The sequence below is a fragment of the Colossoma macropomum genome, unplaced genomic scaffold (genome assembly GCF_904425465.1).
Source record: "Colossoma macropomum unplaced genomic scaffold, Colossoma_macropomum, whole genome shotgun sequence".
Classification (NCBI taxonomy): domain Eukaryota; kingdom Metazoa; phylum Chordata; class Actinopteri; order Characiformes; family Serrasalmidae; genus Colossoma; species Colossoma macropomum.
Window position 1 is genome coordinate 20,336,541 of NW_023494786.1, and position 23,597 is coordinate 20,360,137.

Below are 23,597 nucleotides of genomic sequence, written 5' to 3' on the forward strand. Positions count from 1 at the left end.
TGTTCTGCTGCCAAAGTAATCCACAGTATCAGTAGATCTTTATGCTAAAATGTTGCTAATGATATATATATATATATATATATATATATATATATGTGTGTGTGTGTGTGTGTGTGTGTGTGTGTGTGTTTATGCATGTTAAATGAAGCATAATATTCATTTTGTAATCAGCTTGCCCTCAGAGAGACAGATAGGAAAAGCAATGATACAATCTGTCTGCAAAAAGAATGAGCGCAGACACAGATGACTGTGGCTCTCTTTCAGTTGTTAAATTCATTAGAAATAGTCTGTTTCTCATAAACGAAACAGTTTCACATACAAGTCAACCCTTTTGCAAATGCTACAAGTTTGAATAGCACAGAATGCTTTGATCTCAATATAGCTCAGTGTCTCTGCGTATAATGCCATTTGCTGCTTATGGGAGACCAGGTTAATAGTTTCTATTACAAAGATTAAGGAAAGAGTAGGGGGAGGTGGTCCTTGATCAGCAAAAATCTACCAGTGACTGATGTGTATGCAAAGGCTTGGGCCAGACCTGACATGTAGGAAAGCTAAGTTGAATGGTTCACACCGAAAAATACAGCTGTATTGTGTGCTGCCAACAAAATAATAATGAATAATAGTCTAATGTTGTGATGGGTGATCTGCAGTGCAATGCAGTGTGTTGGTTTATTAGCCCTGTGTACTCAGTGACACTTTGAGGGCCCCTCTGTGGCATTTAGGCGGGAATGAATCGGTGGTGGGTGTGGGTTAGAGGGCAAAGAGCAACAGAGTAAAGCAAAGCCACCGAGTGTGCTGCTATTAGCAGACTTCCTCCTCCATTGTATCCGCACAGGAAGTGCTGGCTAGCACTGATACTGATCCCGCTAATGTCTCCGCACTGTGTGCAAAAACACTGGAGTCATCGTCCGCCTAGCGAGGGCAAGTGCTACAAACTATCTGAAGACGACGGGTTCAAGAGCTAACATTTCCTAATCAAAACGCGCCATTCTGATAGCGCAAAACAAGAGGAAAAAGAGGAAAATAGGAAACCTCCTACAGGTTTTCCTCTCTTTGCAGCTGCAATGGTTCCTAAAGGCCTAGATTGTAAGGCAGCACTTCAAAAAGGTGCTTACACAAAGTTACTACTCAACAGAATGAAGCACCTCTCTCTATAAGCCATTTCCTCTTGGCATGGGTGCTGCTTTTCTCACAGAAAACAGGCTAATGTTCTTAATAATGTCATAACTAATCCAGATTGAAAGAAAAAGGAAAAAAAAGAAAGAAAAAAAAACTCGCTTTGGTCAACTAAGCTTCTGCAGAACATGTGAAAGAAGCAAGTTCCTTCAGGGGACGCATGAGGGTTTCACCACACAGTGACGAGCCGAAGAATGACTAACGAACCAGTATGACGTCAGCATGAAAGTAGGTGATGAATCAAACTGAGAGAGCTGCTGAGGGCTTGGGTAAGCAATTCTGGAGGAAACATAGCGATAGCACCTCTCACGCTTCGATTCTCACAGACTCTATAGATCCACCATGTTCCTCTAGTGACAGGAAATACCTCGGTAACCTTTATGTGGGCAAAAGATCAGGTACTTTACAGAGCTGTGTAGAGAAGCTGATTTGAGAACAGCTGCTGGTGTGTCTATTATGAGGATAGAAAGAAATAAATACATTTAACACTATTTAACAGTGCTAGTGCTCAAATGAGCTCATACTCAACTGGTCCTCAGTAGTTTTTATTCATTGTCACCTACGCATGTTTTAATTAGGAGAAGGCATCCTAGCAATATTTTATATTGCTTACAACCGTGGTGATAGGAACCAGACATGTGGCGGAGAGGTACATGCAGGACACCGTGAGGCAAAATAGCCCCCAAAGAAAACAGTTTATTTGCAGACTATTTTTCCAGATTTACAATTACTTTACCATCATCATCATTACACATAAAAACACAGACAACAAGTGCAGATTCACTGGTGCCTTTGGATAAGAAATAAAATGGACACATCAGAATTGTAGACATCGTGACCCCTGGTTCCTATCACCACCACCGAAGAAATCTGAGTAAGTAAGTTTCTCTACAATGAACCATTTCACAACAAACCACTCTAAATAACTTTATTTACATCTCAACCATTGTATTTATGCAGAAAATTTAAAAAACTGTGGAATTCCCCTCTAAAGAGCACCAACCAACCTCATGTTTCATTAAAAAAGATAGCATTACTAGTCCTGTTTAATTGGATTTAGTGCAGTGCAGTATGTGAAATGCCGAATAAAAGTTGGATCCCTCATTTTTTGATTGTATATTTTTTAATGTGACAGTACTGGAGCCTTTTTTCTGTTTTAACCTATCAAAAGTATTGTGACATTGTATTTTTGCCACAATGGCCCACCCCTACATTCAGCCAACTTGATAGTAGGCTATAAATTATGTCAACAGCTCCCATCATGCTCTGTTTTATGTACTATCTTGTCTTACGGCATACATCTCTATAATAAGTCTTGGTTACAAGCATTGTTTCTGAAATCTTAACTACACAAAGAAAAATAAAGTGTGAAATGAGCTGATCCTTAGCAGTAAAGGAAGCTTTCCTCCTTTGATAAAGAACTTTTGAGATGCTGTTAAGTACTCTAAACAACAGTTTTCATTGGAGACCGACATATTTCACAGCTCTACAAAGAACACCTTTAAGAAACAGTAAAACATATAAAATATATCTTCTTCATCTTTACTCCAACTCTAAATTGCACTTGCCATCATACAAGCATCTGTGCTGCTGCTGTCTTCTCGGAATGACCCCATGAATGGACAGAGCCATGTTTGTAGCGGTCAGGGGTGGTGGAAGCGATATTTTGGAGTGTGTGCATGAGTGTGTCTGTGTCCTGGGGTAGAGTGGCTGTGTTGTACTGGTATAAAGACCCAGTGTAAGAGTGACACACAAGCTCATGTCAGTGTTGGTGAGGCGGGGCTTCATTGGTGGGTTCGCTTACAGTCAGCGTGTTTGCTACAGGCAGACTATGGTACAGTGCTCAAGTGCAGCCTCACAGACTTTTGCCCCTGGGGTGTTGTCACAGCCTGGCCACAGGAGACCCGCTTTAGGACCTGTGGACATTAACTGAGGCTAACTGTCACGCAACTTTTGCTGCTAAGGTGAGGGTGGTTAGAGATTTCAGCTTTAGAGAATGAGGACCAAAGACTACTTCATGCAAACATATGTTATAGATTTTTTCCTGGTATTAAACAGGCTAATTCAATATTGTACCATTTAATCATAACCACTGCCTCACATGCTTTTCCCTTTTTCTGTATTTTTAATATTTTATACTAACCTTATTCTCTGTTCATATTGCTCTTGGGCTTGGACCTGGATTTTTCTGTAAAGCTGCTTTGTGACAACACCTGTTGTAAAAAGCGCTATATAAATAAACTTCACTTGACTTTTGGACTGACATATGTAAATCAGCTCTTTTCTAATCGGCTGCCCGGCATTGTGTCATATTCAAACTGCGTTTCAGGCCAGGCTTTGACGTGAATCAGCAGGCTAAACAGCTTTAAGCTTCTGCTGATGAGAGTGTGTGGTCAAAGTGTCTAAGGGGAGGTGCTAGGGAAGCCAGGGCAAAAGGAGTTCCAATCCAATGGCTATGCCTTTATTAAATTTCAAGAAAGCAACAAAACGTGTGCAATATTTACAAGTGATGAGAAAACAAATAGAATAAGAACAAACACTGAAATGTAATTTACAGAATAAATGAGGCTCAAAGCGGCCTTTAACTAGGTTATTTACCCCTTTAAAAGTAGGGCTTGTGGGCAATAACCTGAGTACTTCTGTAGGCTTGGACAAAGGCAGCTTCATACAACTAACGTTGTTTACTTTCTGCAGAGCTCTCACTGAGGATCCAATTTGTTCAGTTCATCCTTTCCCAGTCTCAAGCATCCCCTAATGGTAAGCTCTACTGCTTTTATATATTTACTTTCCACCAAACCTGAATGGGTTAAACCACTCAGCAGTGCTGTCTTCTCTCCTGTAAAGCTACTATTTTGGAGATACACTTTTTCCTTTGGACAGAGTGGACTGAGGAGTAAACAGCGTATTTTGAAACTTCTACGATGTTTATATACTACATTAAACTCTTAAAAAACAATGGGAATTCAGTAAAATGAAGTTAAAGTAGCAACAGTATTACGAGTGACAGTATTTATTGTAGTTATAGCCGCTATCCTTGCTTGTTACACCTCCAAGTGCTGAGATATATGTGCCATCAGAAACAGTATGGGATCTATTTCTATATCCTCCCATTTTCTCCTGAAACACTGGTTAGCCTAGTTGAGCAAAACCACAGCTGCACAACAGCTAAGCTTATTTCTAAAACAAATACTACATAAATGTCATGTTCTTCTCCAAGCTTCAGTTAATGTCCTGACGCAATCTCTCCTTTAATTGGAAAATTCTGAGTTTAGGCTTTTTGATGATTAGAAACAAATAAACAAGTAAACGAGCCAGAACTGAACAGGCGTCTAACATTACTTACATCAACCACAAGTACATGACGCTGCTGACGTCACCAGACAGACACAAGTCAGGCTACATGCGCCTTCATTACATTAGCACAGTCCATGCTGAACAGGTTGTGTCTGCTTTGTGTAATTATATTGTGTCTATGGAATACAGTGTGTGTTAACTGTGGGCAAGATTCTGAGTCAGCTTTTGTTCCACACCCAGACCAACGGCCAGACATATGTATTAAAGTGCATTATGAACTAAGAAACTGGTTACTTTATGGTGATAACAACAAGAGAGCCTGAAAAAAGAATATATGGCTCACAGAAGTTGGCTAATGATGGAGAAAAAGAGAAAAATACACATCAACAGAAAACTTCCTTCAGAGTGGTGCTGTATCTTCTCTCATGAATGCTAGAAAATACGCCAGTGTCCTTCAGGAGTGCATATACAACTTTATGGCCAAACTTTCTGTGACGGTTTCATACTGATGGCCACCACTGACATACATCTTGGCTTTTTTCAATGAAATCTGTCCAAGTTATGCAAGAGGAAGAGACACCAGCAAATGACATCACAGTTAAGCTAAATAGAGGATCTAATGGGTCATCTGATTTGCAGAAACACTGGTTTGTACCTTTGGAGAAGTTAAATCAATTCCATTCAGGTGAGGCCTTTTAAAGATTTAAAGAAGGCTATAAGAAAGTTTCAAGTCTTAGACATGACCTTAAATTACATTTACGAATGAGCAGTCCTGCCCAATTGCTCTTACTGATACAGCATTCATGAGTCTATTATTATTTATGAGTCTAAATAACCAGGAACCATGCATTTGACAGAACATCTTACAGAACAGAAGAAGCTCTGGTTCAAAACACGTTTCAAGGAAGGCTGTTTATCGGAAGTTGTCTGCAATCCCTCTTGGCTTCCTGTCAACCAAAAAACCCATCATGCAAATTCCATGGCTGCTGTTGTAACATTCCAGTCGAGCTTTGTGGTGGAGAGGGACTGGCAAAGAGGAAAGAGCATAAGGGTAGGAAGGATGAAAGATACCGGAGACAGAGGAAGTAGAACAGGAAGAGCACACTCGACTGGCGTCAGAGTCAAAGCTCCGCCCCTGATGCTGACATCATCAATGCACTGCTACATACCCTGCTGCCTTCTTCAAAGCACCACATCCTATCAGCGGTGAGGCCAATTTGAATCAATGGGACTATCGTGAGAAAGGGAGATAGAGGCATGTGATGTGATTGGAAATTATATAACTAGGTCATGCTGTGACCAAGTTCAGGGGACAAGATATACTGCAAGTGAAATGTGGTCCAGCCTAAAGTTCTGGGGCATCAACTGAGGCCTGAGGTCTTTTTTTGTTATGTAATATCTACTCTAGGTTGGCATTTATCTTATCCTATATTAATATCCACTGTATTCATTGACAATGTTTAAAATGCTCAAATGCTTCAGAGCATCTGGTATAGCGGTTTCTTTGTTCAGCAAGGTTTTGGACATCATTCAATAAGATCACTAGCTTCATTCGCAATGGTCAGCTGACTTGAAAAGTGAAGATGCTGCAAATTTGCAGTGGTTCTTGGTGACAACAAAAGTATGTTGTGCTATTTCACTTTAGTAGTGGGTGTTATACTGGTTCCATCTTGTAAGTTATGGGTTCAGTCATAATCTCCTGGTTTGCCACAAATAAGCGTAGATCAATGCAATGCAACAAACATCACAGTACTTGCTAACATTATTCTGTTCAGCAGAATGACTGCATCAGGGACGTTTCCGATGCGTTTCAGTCAAAACGAAAACAAAGTTTGAGTTTGTGGTGAAGGGAGCAGACAAATATAAAGAAATACAGAGAAACGTGGAAGGAATGGACAGTTTTTGGGGTTAGCTTTTAGCTTAGCATGGACGCCAGCCTGCCTGCTGTGCATCTGTTTCCTCTTACACCGCCTGTAGCACCACCTGCCAAGGTCAGCTGCATCAGATGATGCCAGCGACTCAGGGCTTGGTCTTCACCCCAAGATGCTTCTCAGCTGCTACTTATGTCACAAGCAACTTCTAATATTTACTAACATCTGATAGTGTCCACTGGCCACAACTATATGGAACGCGCACATGGGAAAAAAGACTTGAGAAATTTGGATGTAAAACAACACTTAGCGCTTTTTTGCTGGGTCTAGAGAAGCCACTAAGTGCTTTCACAAGCCTTTTATCTTGCTAGGTTTGGAAAGCAATATTGACATCTATATATTGTTCTATTGTTACTATTTTTCTAATGGTTCTAATTCCTAATGGTTACTGGATAATAACAACAACACCAATAATAATAATAATAATAATATAATAATAATAATAATAATAAAAATAATAATAATAAACTGTACATACCCTACACCATGAAATATACCAAACCCTCCAGAAATTTTAATTATACTGCAATGGCCATTTGTTGCTAGATCCTACTATAAGCGATTAACTTAAGTTAGGAGAGTGTGACAGATAGGGATCCATCTTATATGTAGGAATAAAAAAGCTAATATGTCATCTAGTCCCCTGACTTTAAGGCTCACAGTATTTCCCCGCAATTGTACTTTACAGGCCTGGTGCACAATAAGGCACACCAGAAATTTCTCCACTGTTTCTGCAAATATAACTATGTCGACTTAAAATTGGAGTTTGTGTAACCTCCGTTTCAGGAGCACTGCCCAGCAGTTAGCTAGATAGCTACAGGTTACGGATGTAACGATATTGCTGCTGATTGTTTAAATATCAGACACTGTACTTCTGTGATCTATCGATCATAAGATGAAAGTCTGAGCTCTCGAACATTATTTGCAAAATAATAATCAGATAACTTGTTTTCCATTTTTGCACTTTTTGCTCACCATTCAGAGACCAGTCGAGAAGATCAGTCTGTTTTACTGCAGCGAGGGCCAGGATGTTTATGTTGCCTGGGAGACGACACTGTCTGACACGCCCACACAAGTAAGAGCAGTTTGAGAGCAGCCAGAATCTCTGGAGCATTTATATACTATTAAATTGTATTAATGTATAGAGGTTTCTTGGTAAATAACACTGGTAAACACCTTTTCCACAGCATATCTTTACTGTTAAAACTAAACATTTGAACATTTGAAACATTTTGACAGGGGCTTTAAAAAGCAAGGCACAGAGCCATGCTGAGCAAAAAAACAAGCATTCACCAAGTTTCACCAAGCATTCAACAAGTTTTGACCTCTAAGGGGACTGTTTACACATTTAGTAAGATCAATCTGCTTGAACTGCAATTGCAACCTACGGAGGCCACAAACGGGCAGCATGCGGGTTGAGATACAGATACACTGGAGCTTTGGGTTCAAGCAAATATTTACCACTTCAAATACTGCCTCTGTTCCGTACAGTACTAGTGTTTTGGCTCTTAAAAGGGACATGTTAGGGCACATATTTGTTTTCAGAGTAAGTGATGATACTGGGAACAGTACTCAATGTTTGTACTCTGAATCCAAAATTGAGGCAGTAGCATATATGCAGTGGATGCTTAGTGGGATTAGTGCAGCAGTGATTTAATACTGCAGAAAGAAAAACTTGTAGAAGCACAGCCACAGCTAAGAATTCCACCTTCTTTTGTTATTTCCGATGATTGTGAGGTCAAGCGCAGGCTATAACCTGCGACAGGGAAACAATGTCACACAGAAATCTTGTTTCATGAACACAGCAGTGTAAAAAGCAGGTCACTGCAGCTCAAAACTACTGACTTCTTCCACTCGGGCTGGCGAACCAACACAACATCAATGATTCATTGAGACAAAAATGAGTGCACATGTGGGCACACGGTTAATCTGCCTGACTGGCTCTGCGTCAGTTCAGGAATTTACCATCCTGAACCCCCCCCCAATCGAAGACACACACCGCAGAGCAGTCAGTACAAACAGGTTCCATTCAAATCACTTTAATTACTGCTGACCTTCAGCTATTTCATTAAGGCAAAAAAGATCAAAGAACAGAGGGTAAGAGAGAAATATGTTTACTACTTTGTTTGTTTTTCCTGAGTTGTCACAACCGTACTTTGGTACATTTTGGCAATACTATATCTCATAAAGCCAGTCCAATAAAACAATATTGAACTACGAAAGAAAGAGAAAGTAAGAGAGACAGAGCGTGAGGGAGAGAGAGTGAGTAAAGAAAACACATGCCAGAGTAGACTGATACGCAAAACGATGTGAAAGGAATTCCCACAGTGTGTGCCAGATAAGCCCAGAGGAGGAGCACATTCATCTACTCTGGACAGCAGAGCCGTTTTGGGTCTGCTGCAAATCTAGCGAGAGGTAAAATAGCGCATTTTCATTTGTGGATCTTCTCCCAGCAAAGCCGGCACTGGAGTTTGTGTGCGTTTGCCTGTCTGTATACAGTTTATACATAAAATGTCAAGCAGTCATGCAGACAGTATGAGTGCTAAGATATGTGTGTGTGAGTGTGATGCAAGCTGGGCAGCATGTGTGCGTGTGTGTGTGTCATAATGGTGGGCCAGCCTGACAGGCACCACTTATAATCGCTTTAGGGCAGGACTTGCACAACAATGTGGAGAAGCTAATGCCTGTGGTTTAGGCCCTTGGCGGCAAATGGGCTAATAAAAAAACGACTGCTAGAAACGCAAGCAATGACACTGGAATCAACACACATATTATTTATATCTCACTCTCTCTCTCTCTCTTACTCACACATACACTCATACGCAGACATACACACTTATACTCATGCACTGTAAGTACTAAGAGGCCAGTGTGCCTAGAACTGTGACTGTCGTCCATAACGTTCAGTTTGTGGTCGATCAGGATGGCCATGTGGATAATCAGTGACCCTCTCTACTGGCAAATCATTTTCTAGAGTCAGAATTGTTCACAGTGACAGTGATAGGAACAGAGTTTCCTCTAAAAGTTACCTGACAGAAAGTTACTAAATGAAATGTTTATAAATATATTGCACGATTTCTAAAACATTGTTTTAGAAATCATTTTGAGGTAAAGATTTGACCTAAAGCATGTTTAGAACTTCACGGTGAAGAGGTACATGCAGCGTGTTGTAAGGTCAAACAGTACCCAAAGAAAAATGTATGTTTCCAGATTTACCACTATTTTAGTATTAAAAACATTACATATAAAAACTCAGAAGACACATGAAAGTTCACTGGTTACTTTGGGTAGTTTTATTTGCATTGCAGACATTGCAACCTCTGATTTCTATCAGCATCATAGTATATAAATCAGTAAGTCAGTAAATCACAGTCAGTAAGTTTATCTACAATGCAGTATTTTACAACAAACCTCTCTGAATGACATTTCAATGGTTGAATTATGTAGGAATGTTAAAACAATTGGTGGAATTCCCCTTTAAATGCCATAAAGTGGCCCTGGGTATCACAAGAAACATTAAAACAGAGGAGGCCTACAGATCAAAGCACTACAAAACTAAAAGTCTAAGTCAAGCACGACTCCAAAATCACTTCACTGATCAGAAATGCAAAAGCTTCCACTGCCAAACACAAGATAAAAGAACAGGACTCACAGAACTTTTACTCCAAAATATCCTGACATTAACCGCTTATTATTACTTTCATTTTGCTATACTACCATGCAATTATGTAATTACATATTATCACATGTTGAGTTTGATGGTGAGCAATTAATTACATTTAAATTCGATTTACATTCTGGATCAGCAGCTTCAACTCTGCACTTCTGACTTTTTCCATTTCTTTTGATGTCAAAAACATGGAAAAAATATAAAGGATGCTGTTCTTTCTGCAAAGCAAGCCTGTACGCATAAAAACAACTTTGAATCAAATATGAATCATAAAGTCTCTTTTTTGTCTCCTGAGCACAAATTGATTGAAAGTTTAGAATCATTTATAGCAGAACTTCTCAGAATTGTTCTATTTTCAGTACATTCTGAGTAATTCCTAATGGTTACTGGATAATAAGCCTTAAATCTAATAACTGAATAATAAGTCTAGAGTTTAAGGGGTTAATATTTTTGTTCCTTGTAAAAAGCACACCAAAAATGTGTGGCTGCGCACGCTTGGTAACTGAAGCAGCTGAAGCGTGTGAGGGCTGGAGGTGGGGTGGAGCACAGAGCTGGGGCAGCAGGACAGAGCTCCATAGCCTTTCTCTTCGCACGCGTCTCCTCTCCTCCCGCCGCTGTCCAAAACAGCTCTGTGACTCACTCTGACTCACGCGCCATGACTACTTGCTTTTTAAATGGTCCAATATGTCTATCCTCGCCATCAGACACTTTCCTAAACGGAGCAGAAAGAGAAAAACAAGGCGGAGAAACCGGTTTGCGCTTGTGCCCTGGAATAAATCAGGCTACATGTGGAGCTGGGGTTGGTTCTGTTTGAATACACTGTCTGTGGCCCGTTTAGTGTGTACCACATGAAGATATTCAACCTGTACTCTAAGGCTGAATATCATGGACATGTTGGGAAACAGTCGCAGGAAAAGTAGATTCAGACGAGTATTTTCAAGCTCTTTTGGAGCTCTGACTGACATAATTTGTCATGCTACTCCCATAACCCAAACAATTTTATTTCAGTCATATAGACTTCAGGGGGCCTACAGACATCATGTCAGTCTCTCACTCACACACTCACTCACTCACCCTCTAAACCAACATGTCAGGGTTTATTGGTCAACTCAAGTTATCAATTTAACCTAATAATGTTTTTTTTTTAATCTTTTTTTCTTAATCTTAATGACAGTTTGGCATCAGTCTTAACCTTATCTTGCCTAATGCACCACATTTAGAGACGTAAAATCTGCTGCCATATATTGGCCGTAGCAAAATGAATCAGCATGTAGAAATGAAGCATTCTGCGTGGTACCATGTATTCTATCTCAGTATAAAAGAAGCACTGTGTGGACTAGGGCTAAACAATATGGACAGAAAATGCAATATTTGCTAAAGCTATTGGATTTTGAGATGACAATAAGAGAAGTGACAAATTATGTTTAAAATAACGTGTCTCTGGTTGGATGCGCAGTAAGTACAGTCTCTGATTTTATTTATTTTGTTTTTTCTGTGTAATTAAAGAGAAATCTAACTAACTATCCACACCTTTGGGCACAAAATAAAAATAATGAAACACTAAGAGCTTCTTACATCATAAAATATATCTATATAGGCCAACAGAAATGAATAAAAAAAATACATTTAATTCCTTAAAAAAGTTTCTTATGGTGATGCAGGTTTGTTGTGACAGTGGCCATTACTGCTCCACACATTTTACATGTAACACCTGAATTGAGAATAATCATCATGATTGATCTAATTTCACAGCTTAGCCTTTCACGGTATAGAGTATTTTTTGAGCTGTGCAAGTGGGTGTGCTTTGAGACTGGCTCTCTAGCAGAGTGGTTAAGTCACTCACTCCACCTACGGAACACTGGGGTTCAAAATTCCCTAAGGAAGGCACATTGCTGCTCTAACAGACACGACTCCTAACAACTTTGTCACCAACGTAATTACATCATTCCGACGTTGTGCTACTGTAAGTGAAATTTCTTTGTTCTGTTACAGTAGCTCACATTCAGAACAGAAGTCAGATCACTAAGGTATTTTTTATTTGTTTCATTAAAGTAATAATAAAGGTGAGTGATGTGAGAAGTGCATTCCTATTCATATGCCTGTATGCTCAAACGTGCCACATTAAATCAAAAACACATATTCAGCTATTAGATTATGTTCTGTACATATCAAAATAAATCCAGCATCAGCACTGTGAAATTCTATCACTTTTTAACAGAGAAAAATGTTAAGTAGATGGGCTTACTTTTTAGGTCCTCACTCTCATAACTCTTATAAATCTTAAGATTAATAACTAATAAGCCTAAAGATTAAGTGGTTTAAAAAACGTCAGATCTGAAAAATCAGATCAAATCATAACAAAATATCGTATTCTGATGAAACTCTCTGCTCTCTGCTCCCATCCCACCCCAGTATTATATGCTCAGTGTCCACCACTCAAACAGAAGCTTTGCAAAAATATTGAACATACTGTTCAACCACTCTCTCTCTCTCTCTCTCTCTCTCTCTCACTTTCTCTCTCTTTCTTTCACACACACACAAGCACACACGATCTCCTGCACTGCTAAACTGAATCATGAGGTTGTGATGTTCTGTCCCTGGACTTTGGCCAGCAGTATGCTGAAATAACGGCATGTGCTGTGGCTTGAGCAGGAGGTCTCTGTTACGCCACCCTGACCGAGCACACGGATGGGCACAGGAGGGCACAGCTTGGTGTGCCAGCCCTATTCTGGCTCTGCTATCATGCAGTAAAATACTTCCACTCTTTCATCCCCACCAAAACCCCCTAGCTGGCATTGTGCTTGTGCCATGCTTTGTGAGCTCCACTTTGTTGCCTATCCTGCCCTACTTGGAACCATTTGACCCCTCGAGCTTTCGCTTTCAAGTTTGGGAACTCTATGGGAAGCTTGGGCGGCTGTGTAATGCCGCTGGAAATGCATGACCTTACCTGATTGGCTGGATGGGTAAACACAGCCTCTTGTTTGATAAACAAAATCAGAACAAGAATCAGCCACCTCAGAGTTAAAACGAGTAGAATCAGGCCAAATGACGTACTGTACTAACTTCTGAAAAAGACTGACACAGCAGAGAGAGAGAGATAGGGCTTCAGACACTCCAAAAAGAGTAAAAAATGATGCAGCGTTGAGAACAGATTCTGTTATAATCATAAATCCTCTTGGTGCATTTTCTTTGGACAAAGTATAGACATGCACTGCCCTGGCTGTAGTAGTTTGGAAAGGTGCTGACAACTTGTCCATTGCTTCACTACTACGATTCTTGGAGGTCGCCAGTACTCGTTGAATGCTAAATACTGCTCGTTTTTCTTCTTCTCTTTTTTTGCCTTGTCAGTGGTATGTTTAGTCTGGAGAAGGGGCACAAAGATGTTCTCTCCCTCCCTCCTTCCCTCCCTCATTCTCTCTCTTTCTGGGGTGAAGGCCAAAAAGGTAAACAGGGTTCAGAAATTCATAAATGACAACTGGCAAGTCTAGTCTGAACATCTGTCTGTATATTCACCAATTACTCACTTAGCTTCACTTAGCTTTTTCAGCTTTGTTTGCTCTGTTTAAAATGAATCAGGAACTGTGTGCAAGTTCATAATACACTCCTTTATAGTAGTACATTCTTTTCACACACACACACACACACACACACACACATCTGCTTTATAAGATCGTTATCCTTCACATGCCAGGAATAGTGATTCACTACATCAAACATTCACCAAAACAGAATTTCAAATGGATAGACAAAGAGAAGAAAGAAAGAATGAAATGAAAGATGATAGGCCAAGTCTAAGAGACAGAACAATGTGGGTGGGAAAGAAAAACAAAGTTGGTGCACCTTTCATCTGACTGATCACAGGCACCTGACTAATTAACTCTGCATGTAAATATACATTCCTTTAGCTTATTTGTGTTATGCTCTGAAGAAGGCACGATAAAAACATTTAAAGACATTTTAATTTAAGGAGTGCCTTGGTTTGTAGAGCTTTTTCTGTTTTTACCTCATTGATTCTTCTTCCTTGACACCAAAGAGCAACTGACTCAAACAACATTCAAAGCAAAGATTTTTTCAACTTAGAGAATGCCTACAACTATTCTTCTAAAAAAAGAAAGTGTGTTTTTAAAAAAGAGCAGCAAGACTCCTTTGGGACCAGAACGTCTGCTGCAGCTGCCGCGCTCTAGACTATGTGGTTTCCAATAGCCTTGGGCCAATAATTGATATTTTTTCAAATACTGCGATTAGTAGTGGGTGATATATCAGTTCATCTAGCATATACTGCTTCTTAAAGTTGTCAATTTTGTAATTCTGTTATTCTGGTATGCAGCAAATAAATGAAGGTAAAGCAACATACATAAAGCACAAAACACGGTAATGCCCTCACCTCCCTTGTAGTGAGTTGTAGTCTGAGGTAAGTTTGTTGTCAAAGGAGCAGAAATCAGAATGTAATGAGTTACAAGAACAGTGGAAGAAAAAGCCAGGACGTAGGGGTTAGCGATTACCCATTATCCTAGTTTGGAGACTAGCCGGCCTTCTGTGCGCACTGACTACAGCACCCCTCACTCGGCCAGCTGCTTTAGGCGATGCCATGGTCTCAGGGTCTGGTTCTCGCTACAAGCCAAGAGGCTCCACAGCTTCTCAGCTAAAACTGATAGTGTGAATGGCTTGTAATATTTACCAAATTCCAGCAGCGTCTAATGGTCATAGATGAAAGCACCAACGCAAGAGATGTGACAGATGTGAGAAATTCAGTCACAAAACAACAACATTTAGCACTGTTTTTGCCAAGATTGGAGAAGCTGTATCTCGTTAGGGTAATAAAGCAATACTGACATCTATCTATTTATCATTTACATCTGTTCTTACTATTTCACCCAACAAAAAATATTAGATTTACTTTAGTTGTTAAAAATCGTGCTTAGTAAAAGTGAAAGGACATATCAGAATAACATGCCATTACTGATCTACAAAAAATAGGTTTAGCATACAAAATGGGTATACCTGATAAAAATATTCATAAATACATTATACCGCGACATATAATGAATGAAACCCTCAGAAGTCTTAATTATACTGCGATATAAATTTTTGGCCATACTGACCACTACTAACTGCAGGATTATGCAAATTCTTTCACTGGGTACTTTGAATGCCACTTGGAAAGATTATAATGTAGTAATGCATTTTTAGTCTGGCAAAAAATGCTGAGGAACATTGACATGAAATAAAGAAAATTTGGTAGAAAATAAAAGCGATGAGCTTGATGAGAAAAAAGGTGCCAGTATTTTGATTTCCGCCCAAACAAACATGGATAACCACAGTATGCTAACAGTGTTACATGCCAGCCACGTAGAATATTGTTACTATTATGAGTAACATAAGTAATTATAACATTATTACATTATAAATAATATTAGAAGGTAGCTCAGTAGGTGATTGTGAGGTAATTACATTACCATCAGGAAAAATGCAAGCTATAGGGTAGGACTCATGCTTATATGTGGTACTTCCTAACTAAAAATGAATCACTATCATATAGTTTATTGCGATAATTCTGCAGACGATAACTGTATGTCTAAATTTACATGATTCAAGTTTAGTTTTGGCCATAAAAGACCACATTTTAAGTCCTTAAATCTTGCTTATTATTCACTTATTATTTGAATATCTTTTTGGTAATGACAGGTAATAATATAAATGTAATAATAATAGTTGTTACAAGAATCTCAGAATGCTGACAGGTCCTTAGAGCTTGTGTTAGCCATATTTTTGAATGATTTAATGTTCATTTCCAGAGACAGTGTAGGCTGGTTTAAAGTGAACTGGGTGGATTTTAAAACATGAAAGTGTGGTAAACATTGTCAATCCAATCTGCTCCCCCAGCTAGCTCCCTGTTTAGTAACATAGCTCAAGTTTTTGAGTGTGTTGGTAAAAGGCACCCCTCATGCCTCAGACGCTCCGCCGCAACAGTTCCGCTCACTAACAAGTGGCACCAGACTTTGGCCTGGGGCTCTCGGATTCCAGTAAATGTTTCGTTATGCAACCTTTAATAGGTGTCACCTTATCTGAACCCAGGGTGAACACTGCACTGAGGCAGTCAGAGCCTGGGGGCAGTGAGAGAGAGAAGCGCCCTGTTCTTCAGCTCACTGTGGGCGGCTGTGCCAGCTGAAATCCACCGCAGCTGATGCCAAGTCATGTTTGAGAGAGTGCCTCGTCCCGTGCTGATTGCGGGACGAGCAGCGGAAGAGTAGTTATTGCCAGGATGTAAGGGGAGGAAGAGGTGGGAGGATTTGGAGAGGGGCGGGCATTCTGGAAAACACAACTATCCTTCATGTCCTAGTACATCCCAAAGGGAGATTCATGTTCGAGGCATAGATGCTCTACCCTGATGTGATGTTGCTCTTCAAATTGCAGATATTCTTTGCTCATGCAAAAGCAGAGATCATCTGTAGCTTAGTTCAAGAATCAACTATTTTGTTTAATATTAATTAAAATAGGAATAAGGCAGTAAAAGGCCACCAAAGGTCCTTGAAAGAAGAGGTCAGTGCACTCTCTGATGATATGTACTGAAATTTCACCATTGGCTCAGACCAAATGTATTTTTTTTCAGAAACTGGGACAAGAAGACATTTTCAGAGCTGACAGGGCTCTAAGATGGGTTCAAGCCGCCAGCCAGGCAGTGGACGCCTGCTGACAATAATATGTTCCATAATTGTAGCCAGCCCTACTGAAACACATCTTTTCTCCCCTGATAGTGAAAGATCAATATGATTACAGCTGGAATAGAATTGCTAAAATTCAATGTCTTTGATATTCCATCTTCTCTCACAGGCTATATACACTATATACACAGTAAAATAGTATATTATGCATTGATTCCATAGTATGTTACATGCTTTCTCATAAAAATGGCCACATCTGTCCCAATCAGTACACAGTCTTAAAGTTCTTTTTGCCAACATTAAAGCACAATAGCACTCTTGACGACCACTCCTTACAGATCCCTCAAGAACCTTTGCTACCATTACTTATAATAACTTGAACACTATTATTGTAATTAATTACTTAAAAAGCCAGGACCTTGTTTGTATTATTGTCCATGTAGTTACTGGATAATAAGCCTTAGCATGTAATAAGCCTGAAATTTTAAAGAGTTTTGCAAAATATCAGTGGGTACATCTGCAGTCATGCAACTCTGGCCATTCATGAGTTATGTAAAATGAAAGAAGCCACAAAGGATTTTTACTGAAATACGATAACCTTCAGAAGGACGCTGGAACATGGAGTTTGTTTTCACAACAGTTTCCCCTGTTTTCATACAGTGTCAGGTGATTGGCTGAGGTAACGGTATGATGAGAGTAAAGTGTGATGTACTACAGGGCAGGAAAAATCGATTCTGAGCATGAAAGACAACGCTCATGATTGGTGGCCATGTGCTGAATCAAATATTTGAACTAGCGGAGTGACGTCCATGTTGTATAAAAGTAACAGGAAGAGCAGACATGGGGTCAACTGTGTATGAAACAAAGACATCTGGCTAGGTGTGTTTGTGTGGAAATACATTGCTGTGCGCAGTCACATGTTACCTTTTGACTTCTAAATACACAGCACACCACACAAGCTGAACACTCTACAGACACGAACACACTGAGGAACTTCAAAGAGTCAGCCACAATGCCACAATGCTGAGAATACTCCAGGGAGAACATAAATGCTACCAACATTTTATCTTACTTCAAACTGTTACCTACTTTTGAAAGTAGTTTGTAGTTCAGTTTGTGGCAGAAATGTAGTAAGCAACTGAGAGAGAGAGAGACTGTGTCAGCATGAAATGTGCTTCATTGGCCGCTCTGGGTCTTCAGTACAGTACTTCATGTGCTCTTTCTTTGAAATTTCTCCAGTACTACATGAGTGCCATGGCTGGCAGTCTACATGCACTAAGAGGCTGAAAAAGGCTTCAACAGAGAAGAGTATGATGACTCACCTTCTGCTGCATGAAAATGGCTCACTTCTTCCATTTAGCGTTAGTGCCATTCACTTTATACTGGTTACTACATTCAGAAAATATATATATAAACATTTATAAAAATGTGATACAGCATTGCAGAGAAATATAACATTTATTTCTGTAGGATTACAAATGCAGTAAAATGAATTCAGTGCAGATATTTTAGCACAGCATCCCAGTGTCTCCTAAATGGTCTGCTCTTCTAGAGTACAATATATCATCGAATATCAGTTTGAATCAGTTCAGCCAAATCTAAACATCTGTCTCATGCTGATAACTGTTTTCAGCAAACACCTGCAGATACCGATATGATTCCGATATCAATGCACACACCTAATGGTCATGGAACATTTCTGTAGATGTCCCCTGTGAAATCAGTCTAATCGGAACTTCAGACAGACAACATTTCTGTATGTTAATATAGTTTCTCTTCTTATGGTCATTTCTTTCAACTAAGAAAAATAAATGAAACTGAATTTATAGTCCACCTCTCATTAAGCGGCTATGCGACACAAAGTCCGGGGTCTTCAATGACAAAGAGGAGATGAAATAGCTTCAACATAGTGAATGTGGCAAGACGAGTTGAGTTTCACCCTGGGAGGTATGACATTAAAGTTACTTTGTAAAAAGAATGAGTTTACACTCTGGACTTGGGTCCAACTGGAACCAGTTCAGAGTTCCTCTCCACTCCACGAATCAACAATTTAGCTCAATGAATCAGCAGGAGAGCTTGAGTGGTCGTGGAGGAGGATGAAAAAAATACATCTGTCAAAGAGCCTTCTTTTGCCATGAGCAGAGCAAAAAGGAGCCAGTAGCTCTGAATCAGTCTCTCTCTTTATCTCTCTCACACACTTTCTCTCTTTTTCTGAAAAGGATGCCCAATATCCATGGAGAACAGATCAGGAAAAATGCTAAGCGCTTGTGTCCTCTCCTTTGTCGTCTCTTTCTTCTAACCCCACACCCGCCTCCTGCAAGCGACCCACAGACGATAAAAAGTGGCCCTGACAAAGGAAGCTGAAAAAGCCCCATCCGAGTTCAGTAGGACATCTAAGAATAAACAAGAGATGTGCAGAGAATGCTTCTCTTTCCCACACTCACCTACCCCAGCCACACAGACTCTCACTCTCTCTGCCACTCAAACACACCAAAGTCAATGACAGCACAGTGTTAGCCTGTCCAGGGCACTGTGCCCATAAAGTATCTCAGCAAAGACTAGACTGCTGCCTGAATTGTGGCTATCAATCAGACAGCACAGGAAACACATTTTAAGCAATGGTCAAAATATAACAAAACCTGATACCTGATGTATCACACTGTTTATTTTTCTAGGGATTGTAAATAAGTTAAAGCAGACAAAATGCAATAACATCACATTTAAAAAGGAAATGAGAAACTACAAAAATGTATTCAATACATCTGCAAAAATGCACTTGAAAATTTGAAAATGAACAGAACAAAAGAAACAAACAACTGATGAAAATAAATGAATAAAATAGTATAAAGGCATCTAACATATCGTCGCTGTCCAAAAAAAATCTCGATTTTTATTTTTCTGCATCATTTGAAAAAGATGTCCTTTACTTTGTGTGAAAACTTCATGATTAATTGATCAATAGAAATGTTTTTATTAACTAACATTAAAAACAAAGAACACTTTTGCACTCTCCTGTAACGTAAGAATTTTAGAGATTTTTTTAATATCAGGAACGATATGGTATGTGATCCACAAGTGGCTCTGGATGTTATATAGCAGCAGTAACTTGCCTGCAGATACCACAAGCCACATGACATAGATGTGTTGCTGAAAACTGGCCATTTTATGAAAACCATTTACACATGACGTAGTTAAGCCAATGTGCCTGAAGACCTCTGCCTCCTTACAACAAGAGGGGTGATATAAGGCCACGGTTAAGTGTATGTTAGGTCTCTGTGGGGCTGTTAAACAGATCATTACCCATTACACATTCTGCACAACTTTATAGTACCAGAAAGAACATATAAAAGCCCCCAACAGACCTCAAGCTTCATAGACTGCATCCTTTTTCATCCTTGAGTCAGTATTGGATAATTTAATCAATGTTACTTAGAGATTACATGACTTTTCAGCTTTTTACAGCCTCAACGATGGCAGTGGCTGTAAACCAACATCATGCTGCATATATCACTGCACAGATTCTCCTCTGAATACTGGGGGAAAACAGTGACTGAAGCACTACCTGTACTATCATGCAGTATGTGTCACAGAATTCAGGTGAAAAGCAAAGTCGCTTCACAATGGTTAGCACTCACAGCATTACTCATGCTCCACAGCAAAGCTGGTCATAGTACTTTAAGCTTGCACGGCAAACTCACAAAAGCACAAAGCTTGTGGAATGTTGAGAGAACGCACCCAAATCTGTGGGCGGAAACAGAGCTTTACCTGCAAGTGCTGTCTTTCACGCACAGATACTTGGCAAGCATCATAAGGGCACAGACACATAAGCCTTTGGTTATTAATAGCGTGTGGTGTGACGAGTCGTTACGCCTAACAACGTAACTTTGGTCCCATCTCACGAGGTGGTTTCCATGGATTTCCACAGGACTGTTTTCTTGTTTCTCTGGTTGTCAGGTAGCTTCAGGCATACAGAGAACACTACAAAGCATGATAGCATCAGTGCCATCCTAATTATTTTGCTAAAATTCATTGAATAGCACAATCCCACCACATACAAACACATAGATTCACACAACCTAACCAAATAGTATGTCTATAAACACAAAACCTCTTTGTCAGCAGACACCTCATATCAAACATTACTCGGGACCAGTCATATGACTGCCAATGGTCACAGCAGGCAAGTGACCTGTTGTCTCCACTCAAATTCACCATGTGCCACATATAATGAGAACCCAATGCCGTTATACAAATCAGTGAATGGGGATTTACTGACAATCCCATGACAGAAAAAAGTTAAGCGACTCACAAAGAGCTGCATGCTTAGAACGAATTCTTCACACCAGCTGAAAAGTAACAACCATTAAGAACAGCGTTTTCCAACTCACTTCCATGGGGACCCGCAGATAGACCTGAAACTTCTCAATATGCCTGAACCAAGAAATCAACAGCACTGAATTGCTGGTACAGTTTTACTGGGGACAACAGAACTTTAGATTGAAGTGATGATACTTCAATCTGAAATTATGACTTAAGCAGAGTCAGCCAGTAAAAGCAGCTACCAAAAGCAAGTTCCCCAAGTTCCCTATAGACCTGCATCTGATCCTAGCACATCCAGCATCTATACCATAGAAATGAAGTTTGTTAGGTGGTCTTTTTGGAATCTCTTTGGTCTAAAATAAAATACTAAAGCTCAAAAGTGAAAGAGGGAATGCTGAACCAGCACAAAAGAACTAGTTTAAAACTTTAGGACCTAATTGTGTAGAACTGGGCTTGAAAAGTGCATTCATTTCCTCACAGATTTGAAAATACTCAGAAATGTCAATCACGATTGTAGTGCAAGGTCCTATATGTCGCATATGTGCATGTACAGTACATTTACATAAGGTACATACACTGATCTGGATACCCCTAAACTGCTGCAGGAGGAAGTGACTGAAGAAGTGTGTGCACTGTGGGGACTAGATTTGGAAAACACTGCCCTGACCCACTCAGCAGTGGTCAGCACTGAGCGCATGAGGGCGCATGGGAACCTAACTTACCTTCCAGCCGGCGGAGCTGTTGCTGTCTCCCTTATCCTTGAAGTAAGGCACGCTCTTCACCATCCAGTCGTAGATCTGGGACAGAGTGAGGCGCTTCTCCGGGGAGCTTTCGATGGCCTTGGTGATGAGGTCCGCATACGACATGTTGCCCCATGCGTTGCGCCGGGAGGAGCTGCTCTTCCTCTGCGCCGACACGGACGACAGCAGAGGTACATGCTGTTGCTGCTGTTGCTGCTGCTGAGCCAGCTGTGGACTAGAGACCTGCTGCTGCTGTTGCTGCTGCTGCTGGTGGACACAGTCGAAGTCGAGCCCCTTCTGCTCCTCATAGTCCTCGCTCTCTTCCAGCAAGCCGAGGCCACCGACCAAGTCCGTATGGCCCGCCGAAGCCGCCGCCTCTCGCTGGCCAGAAGACGCCGGCGAACACGTGCCCGAATCCGCGGGGTTCGTGAGCTCCGGCCGGGGCAGCGGCCACGTGCATGAGCGCGGCCGCGGGAGCGGCGCGAAGTCCGGGTCGATTTCTACCGTGTGTCGCGGGGCCGCTTCAGCCATGGCGCCGAGCACATAAGGAACGGCCGGCGGAGAGAAAAAGTGAGCTGAAAACAACCACACAGAACTAACTAACTTAACCTCACTCGGGCTGAAAACTGAAAGGCAGCGAGGAAAAATAGAAAGAAAGTAGTTTCTTTAGACTTTTCTCGTCAGAGATTCACTAACCTACATCTGAGAGGGTTTAAAAGTGAGGAAAGAGCAGAACCGAAGAGGAAAAAGCGAGCAGACAGAAGCGTTTGCCTTTCACATGAGAGAAGTGTTGTCGTTGTTTTGGTCGGAGTTGTGGTCTAGTTGAGCGCTCCGGTCTCCGTCTCGCTCCTGTCACTAATGTCGCAGGCTGAGCGGTGTGAGTGTGTATATGAGTGTGTGAGTGTGTGTACATGTCAGTGAGTGTGTGTGTGCGTGTGTTCAAAGTGGGGTTAGTGGAACTTGCGCTCGTATGGCAGAAAACCCCGCCCACTGCTTGATTGACAGGCCCCGTGCGCCACTGACAGCTCAGCTTTCTGAAAGCGAAACAGCGCGAGGCTTCCCCTCGACGCTTGTAAACACGGTTTCTTAAAGGGCCCGTGTCCCATATTTGTCTTGTGTTTTGTTTTTTGCCCCCTGAGGTTCACTTATAATGTGTGTGAGGTTTTTTGTTTGACCAAAAACACACAGTTCATTTTTACATGATCATTTACCAACTTCTCTTTAACTTTCAGAATTAAACAGTCTGTTTTGTTACCTTAAGACGGATATATGTAAATGAGCTCTGTTCTGATTGGCTGCTTATTCAAAGTGAACAACAGTGCAAGCAGATACACCCTTCAGCGTGAGTGGGAGGAGCTAAAATACTTTAGGCTGAATATTTAGAAATATGTAAATATTTGGTTGCATGGACTGGCGAGTGAATGGTACATTTTGAAATGTTAACTGCGTTTACATACTATATCAGACTTCTTCATTATTAAAACGGAGGAAAATTCAGTTATTCTGTGTTATGGACCCTTTAAAGAAATATCGCACTTATTTGCATGAATTCAATTCAATAGCTAGGCTGAAACTTCGCTACTGTTAAAGTTTCAAAGTTTCACTCTCCAGTCTTTACTGTGCCTATATGAAACTAAGCTAGAAAAACAGACAATTTTTTTGTGATGTCACAGAAACCATATTATTTACATACATCCAAGCATTCAGCCTACAGCAGTTTAGCCCCCGCACTGACGTTGTAAGGAGTGTTTCAGCCTGGAGTGCTTTTTGAATGAGGCACAGTACAGAGCAACCAATCAGAAAA

At 40.5% G+C, this 23,597-nt stretch overlaps 1 protein-coding gene across 1 annotated transcript in view; it reads right to left on the reverse strand.

Moving 5' to 3' along the window:
* Positions 1–22,830, reverse strand: part of foxo1a (forkhead box O1 a) — a 44,658-nt gene extending 21,828 nt beyond the window's left edge. The window contains exon 1 of the mRNA XM_036563405.1: positions 21,776–22,830. Within this exon, the coding sequence (XP_036419298.1) occupies positions 21,776–22,324 (549 nt within the window). The 5' untranslated portion in view covers positions 22,325–22,830. The remainder of the gene's footprint in view (positions 1–21,775) is intronic.
* Between the last annotated feature and the right edge of the window lie 767 nt (positions 22,831–23,597).